Source organism: Myzus persicae, unplaced genomic scaffold (genome assembly GCF_001856785.1).
Source record: "Myzus persicae strain clone G006 unplaced genomic scaffold, MPER_G0061.0, whole genome shotgun sequence".
Lineage (NCBI taxonomy): Eukaryota > Metazoa > Arthropoda > Insecta > Hemiptera > Aphididae > Myzus > Myzus persicae.
Window position 1 is genome coordinate 329,034 of NW_019104411.1, and position 7,725 is coordinate 336,758.

The window sequence follows — 7,725 nt, forward strand, 5'->3', positions numbered from 1 at the left end:
AAACTTTGTTTGACTTTATTCATCTTGTGTTTCATGTTTCAATTCACTCATAATGAAATATATAATATATTTATTCTTGCGTTATAACTGCAGCTGACGGATAGTATAAACCTATCTTAACCCACAATACAGCAAAGATGATAACAACATTTTGTTAGACTATAATACAAATATTTTTTATTTTCATTTAATAATGTTTTCATCTTATTTTTGATGCACTTAATTTATATTTTTATTTTTTATCATCTTTTTTCAATTTCATTCAGTACGTGACGAGTTTATAAATGTTAATAGACTTGTAAAGAATACATTTTTTCCTATTTTGATTAAATATTCAAAATACGATACAAACTCAATAACTTCAATTTCCAAATAATATAGCTGGAATATTAATTCAAATACCCAAAAAGCTGAACAGGATACAAACTACAGAGACAGAGTTATATTAAAGTAGTATACATTCGTCCTGCATAGCTAACTAAGACGTAGAATACTGGTGTAGTATTACTATAGATTTGGATGCAATGATAAACCATAGAATTTAAATAAAGATATTGAGAAGAAATCAACTTATTACCATTGTGGGTTTAACGTTTTTAGTGATAAAGAATTGACGATTACTGATTTTGATTACTTCAAACATTTATTGAATAAAGTTATGTTTATACGAGTTGGATAAGACGTAACATTCTATTAAAGTGTCAATTCTTAATACTCACAACTCACAAGTCACAAGCGTCAGCTAAAAATCAAATTTAAATAAATCTAAATAATAAATATCTTTAATTTAAAAAAAATTACATTCTGCTGTTGTATAGTAGTAGGTGTCAGTGTACCTTGATACATCGTCATTGAGTAACTCACTATAACATGAATGTGTTGTATGTGAATTCAATGATAAGCGGAAACTTTCTTTCTAGAATCAAATATAGTTCAACGACCAATAAATATATCGAAGTGCCAAAAAATTATATTCTATCAACTGTGTGATACTCCAATCCGTCAGACACACTAAACACGGACTATGTTTCACATTTGTCTAATATATTAGTCTCCAAAGCCCTTATAATTACTATAAATTAGGCCCTTAAGCTATTAGGTGTCATTATAAAAGAAACGCTTGTGATTTCAAGCTTTCTAGTTTTATCAAATCACTATCTTGTTGTGCACTTATCAGCCCAATATTATAATAATATAATATTAGTCAGTTGTTTACTTATATGAAACCCTCAGACTACTGCTGATAGGTACATACTGGATCGTGTTTAACCTTAACGGACATTTTTATTTTTTGCTGGTATTAAATTAAATTTACTCTGCTCACCAGTTCATGGTCGTGGTTTAGTTCTCCATAAGCTTAATTTAGCATCCTTAGTAGATCGTTGACATGCACTCGACATTATTTATTCCTCCAGAAAAACCATTCATTCTTTTTCTATCCTATTTCTCATTAATTTTAAAGTACCAACCTACAATACTCGTATAACACTGTCCCATTTCTTATACCTCGCAATTCTACTAATTATTTAAGGTACGCGAGGCTTTTAATTCGTATCATGAAACTTTCTGAAGATTCATAATTTCATTTAGTTTGAAAATATATTTGTTACTTAAGTATTTAAACATGTTTACATTATATTTTTAATTTATTTATTTATTAACATTTTTAACGGGCCGGGCTTGACTTTAAAATTTAAATACAGAGACACAAAAATATATAATAATAATCTAGAAAAACCAACAAGAAAAAAATAATAAAATAATAATTTATTTTAGATTAAGCAGGTACTGAAACATAATAATGTGATACATATAATAATGGGTTTTAGTTTGAAAATATAAATATAGTTTTCGTTCTAAAACATTCAAGGGACGTAAAAAAGAAATTGACGTACTTACAAATTAGATTACAATGCAAAAGCGCTCTCGGAAAAAAGAATCAGTGCACATTTTTTTTAAAAAAGGGGCAAAATATAAACTTGAAATTTTATCGAATAATTGTTAGTACAAGTTACAAGTACTACAAATACCGATCTTACTTAATAAATTAGAATATTCGATATTATTAATAAGAAGATAATAAATGAATCAGATAGTTTTGCGTAGCTATTACACATGGCTGAGTTAATGTCAATAAATTTGTACCTTATTTAACTATATTTGACTCTATTGTGTATTTCATAAATGAATGAATAAATAAATAAATAAATAAATAATTTATTGCATAAGAAAAACAAATCTGAGCGGAGACTACCTGTCAGCCTATATGTCTGAGGATATTTTATGATATATATTTTTCTATTTTCTATTTGTGATTTATTTTTTTAATAAGTAATATGCTTATACGTGGTAGGTTAAAGTGTTAAACTAATGTTGATTATGCCAAAAACTAATCACATTATTATACAATAGGTATTAAGTATTAACTATATTAATATAATTATTATTACTATTATTTCATATAATATTACTAGCTGTTGCCTCTTGCTTGTTATAAACTTATAAGTTAATATCGAAGTCCGGCGTACCTTCCATAGAACAGTGTGAATATAGATTCATGCATAACTGGCTTAAAATTAGTCTTAATATTTTGAAACTTTCATTTTGTACAAAAAGTTATCATTTAAGCGATGGTGTAGTAAGTTTCAAGTTTTTAGGGCTACATTTTTTTATTACAACAAAATATGAAAAATTATTTTACTATTATTTACATATTTGCAATATCGTCAAAATACGATCTTAAGTCACTCATACAATTTTCAAGTGGCATTACATTTAACTTTTTTTCCAGTAAAAAAAATTTTGACTAATCTCGAATTCAATTTTCAAACTTCTTTACTCATAATCATAAACAAAAACTGCATCACACATAAATTCAAAAAAATCCAAAAAAAGTCAAAAAAACTTCAAATGTCTATAAACTTCACAAAGGGAGAAAAAATATTTATAAGTATCTTCTCAACAAAATTCCAGTTTAAATATTTGTTTAAAAGTGAAGTCTCTACAGTTTTTTATTTTTTGACTACAATAAAAAACTGATGACACGATATTTGTTACCGTCAGAATCTAAAATCATTATAATTCAAAAATTTCAAACTAAATAACAATGGCCCCTAATAGTAAATTGTTTGTTTTCGTTAAATAATTACGAAATAATTTCATTACAAAAAAATAAAATTACCTATAATATATAACTTAGATACAATATATTTCTAGTATAAATACTACCTACCTACTTAACTGTGAATAACGTCCCCTAGATTTTTTTTATGAATATGTATTAGTTTTAAAATCTTTTTAGAGTTTATGAAGATAATATGGTTTGACAAATGACAATGGTGAAAAACATTTTTGTTAGTATTATTTAAAAAAGGTCAAATGCAGAGCCTACGTTTACAGCATTTAACACAGATATTATGTTTCTAAAAAATGTGTCAGTATATTCTTTTAGAAAATCGTGTAAAGTATATAAGATATAACGGTGCGAAGTAAAAACAATGCAAGTGTAATTTAATTGATTAAAAATATTTTTGTTTAATCTGATCTCAATCTTAACAATCAGAATCGATGATTTATTGTAATGTATATTATTGTTTCGGCTGCATACTAATTGGGTCTCGAAGATAATCTACAAAAAAAGGTCTAATTCAATTTGTGGCCCGAGTTTTTATGCAGAATATCGATTTACAGCCAGAATAATATTTACCACTTTATATGGGTCTTGTGTCTATCGTAGGTATGAAGTATATACTATATATAAATAATTATAATATTAAATTATTGTTGCCAGTTTAATAATAACAACGACTTCTATGTGAACTACTATATTAGCTGTGAGGCTTTTCATTAAAAATGCAATGGCATATGTTCTATCGACTACAGTAAACATCTAAAAAAATTTGTGCTCATCAAATATCGATGTTTTCAAAAATATGTAATAATATACCCGTCGTATATAAAATACAAAGCTATAAGAAATACTCCTTAGATATATAATGGCAGAACAAACATATAGTAGATAAAGATATATTAATTATAAATATATTATGGCACACTTGTATAGAAGAAAATTAAATTAACAAGTTCAAAATTACAAAAAAAATGTCAAACAAGTTTTTACCAGTGCCATATCATGTCAAAATTTGACACATCTGCAGAAAAAAATACAATACATTAAAAAAAAATTTAACAAAAATTTAAAAAATATATGACAAACATTTAAAAATAAAAATAATAACCTCTCTGCTGAACGTCAAAACCACAGTCATAGATTAGAAACTGTATATCGGATGTGTTAAATTTGAATTCAATGATATATAATTGTATAAGATGAAAAGCGATTATTAGAGACGACGATCTAATTGTTTGGTAACCTTGGTTACCAAACTATTATTTTTATAATAATATTACAATTTTAACAAATGTTTGTATTTTATTCTTCGATTAATTTAAAAAGTACTGAGAATTTTCAATTTTGACTTTCCAAATGTACTAGAATACATTCGCTATCGGTAAAACCTCCTTCAAAGAGAATTTGTCTACTAGGAAACATGTCTTCTGACACAAGAATAAAAAATACACATTTTTGTATAGTCAAGACATTCTTGTCTCCGATCGGAATCTAGAATATGAAAAACAGTTTTAAAAAAATGAAATAAGAATAAAACAACATTTCAACCTAACCCCAGTAATTCCATTATATACAATATAAGTTTATATTGTTAATTGGTACGTACCTATGTACCCATAAAAAGCTTGGGCCGCAATTTGCATGTACTTTAAAAATCGTAGGTTGCAATTTAACTTAACTTTTCTCGCTTTCAAATATTAAAGTCAAGAATGAAAATCACATAACTTAAACATATTTACTATTTATACTTTTACACTAAATAGTCTGACAGTAATATACCTACGACCTTTGTACATAATTATTAATTATCAATAAAAATAAAAAGTATTATAATTATATAATCTTATTGACGTAAGCATACTTTTAGTAGGTATGCAAAAAAAAAGTAGACACTTACAATAATAATTACTAAATTTAAATAATTAGAATAAATTATAATAAATGAAATCATATTGAGTGTACCAGCGTATGTATACTGACAATAGACTTAATAATACATACATATACAATACAAATAATTTAATACATTGGTAATATTGTACACCTATATATTATAATGTACCTGAGACGCGAATATTATGGTTACAATAATTATAAAATATAACTTTAAAACTATTAACTATGCATAACTTAAGACTATTTTGAATTTCAAGATCTAATAGTTTAATCGTTTAATGTTCATTGTACTTACTGTAAAGCCTATACCAACGGTAGCAGAAAAGTTTCCTGTTTGAAATTTTCCAGTGTCAAATTTGACCAAAAGTGATGTTTTCCCCACTCCACTATCGCCTAATAAAATAGTCTGAAATATAAATATTAATAAGCAAAATTATTTTAACTTTAAAATGAGTTCATAATAACTATATTTTATGTATTTCAATGATGATGTTTAATGATATTGTAATTGCAACTTATTTTCCAATTTAAATACCTAAATTTCAGTTTTAATGTAATGTCGATGTTGGTATACCTACAGAGATTATTATAAAGGTATAATTTTACGAAAAAGTATAAATAAATAATTCTTGTTTTCTATAATTTATTAAATTATAATATTTAAATATTATTAAGAACTCAGTGCCATAGTTTTGAAATAAATATATTTGTTCACCTTGTGTACAATTTTTAAGGATGGATCCGAAGGCTTTCTTGTGGTACTTGGGGGCTTATAATCCCTGTACCCAGTCGTCGAAGGCCTTTTATCATAATTCGGGTCTGTGGTAGATAGGTTTTTGGTGTTTTGGTTAACTTCAGCCTCTTCGATGCTCTCGAATACGTCGTCACTTATGTTGTCATGTAATGACATCGCTAACACCGGTGTTTTTATCTAAACATTAATGTAGTTTTAGTGAGTTATAAATCAAATTAAATATTGATAGAGATAAATCTGTAAACATAAATACATAGAGGTATATATATATATATACTTATGATGTCTTATATATATTTATTTAAATAATAAGCACAAAAAGTTTGAGTTTAGAATTTGTTGATAATTAATTTTTTTTATATATTCTCTCTACAAATCTACAAATCTACAATCAATATAGTATGATAATGTAATATATGTATATATTGTAATTGATTACATTAAGAGTAATTTGTAAACTTATTTTATACCTATTTTCGTAAAAAAATATCATACTATTCGATTTACTGCCACGAATGTAAAATTAAATACATCTTAAATCCCCATTAAATAAATACTAAGTACTTTATTCATACCTTTCAAAAATATACATAATTGTGATCGAGTTAAATAATTTCCAACTCAATTTTGCTAAAATGTACATATTGTATTAGTGTTTGATAATGTAATATGAAACGTTTATAAACGACATATACAATAAAGGTACCGTGTACAATTTATAAACTGCAATTAAATATTAGTTGTGCCCTAGCACGTAAGACATGCCTACAATCTGCATGTTATGATAATTATTATGATACATCTGGTGTCTAAAAAGTGTAAACATTTGTTTAAAGTACGGATTTCAAATAAACTTTAGATTTTAGAATTTTGCTATATATGAATGTGAAATGTGAAATTGTTAAATTCATCTCGACAATGCCTTTTCTTATTTTATTGTATACATAAAATATTTTTGTAAAAATTATGTTTCCGATTACTTACATAATATTGTATATTAATATTGTACTCGGGGCGCATGCATTTATAATGCATAAGTTATAACTATTAAAATTCGATGAATTTAATAATTAATAATTATTAAGCATAGTATTAAAAAAATAAAATAAAATAATATTTGATTTGATTTAATTGTTTCAAACATCGTAAAAACAAATACTATACCTAGTATATTCATACATATACAGCCAATTGCCAAAAGTAAATACAAATAATTACAAGTCAATTATTTAGCGATATTATGTGTACATAAAAGTATGTTGCCTAGACATATCTATAAGCATAACATCTGGCTATGAATAATTGTATTTAAGCTTCGGTTTATATAGATTCGACGTATTGTATTATAATTATAACTTACCTTTTTCATCATTAAATGTTTTTGTGTTGTAGATAATTATCAAGCTTTTAAAGTCGAATTGCAATAATTGTTGTGTATTGGTCGTCTTAAAGGAAGGTAAAAACATAATTGACGAAACATATTTTTCAGGTTGCAGCCGATGTTGTCTACAAAAACACTTGTTGTGTTATGAAGATTTTCGAGGAGAAAATATAAAACTGGGGCGAAACAATCAATTTTGGGAGTTTCCCAGACACGGTAGCGCATGCTCTGTTACCTTTTGACCCTTTTATATAAGCCACCATTGATACACTTATCATATCAAAGCTAAATACATTTAGATCTAACATCTAAATATCTAATAGTTGTTATATGTTTTAATCAGTCAAATTATTACACCTCGAATAATATTTAATTAAATTAACAATCTTAATTAAAATTATTAAACTTATTAAAAAATGAACCTACTCATCAATATACCAATACCTATTTTCATTTAAACTCGTTAAGATTTGAGTTGTTTATACTCTAAATACCCAATATTGTTTTTTTCTTTGAGTTACCACTATTAAATTAGTGTATGATCATTATTTCTATAAGTTATGC

At 25.7% G+C, this 7,725-nt stretch overlaps 1 protein-coding gene across 1 annotated transcript in view; it reads right to left on the reverse strand.

The window, feature by feature from the left end:
* Positions 1-7,352, reverse strand: part of LOC111041971 (ras-related protein Rab-37-like) — a 28,469-nt gene extending 21,117 nt beyond the window's left edge. The window contains exons 1-3 of the mRNA XM_022326441.1: positions 7,141-7,352; positions 5,742-5,957; positions 5,322-5,432 (exon numbers count right to left, since the gene is read on the reverse strand). Of these exons, the coding sequence (XP_022182133.1) occupies positions 5,322-5,432; positions 5,742-5,957; positions 7,141-7,152 (339 nt within the window). The 5' untranslated portion in view covers positions 7,153-7,352. The remainder of the gene's footprint in view (positions 1-5,321; positions 5,433-5,741; positions 5,958-7,140) is intronic.
* Positions 7,353-7,725: the final 373 nt, after the last annotated feature.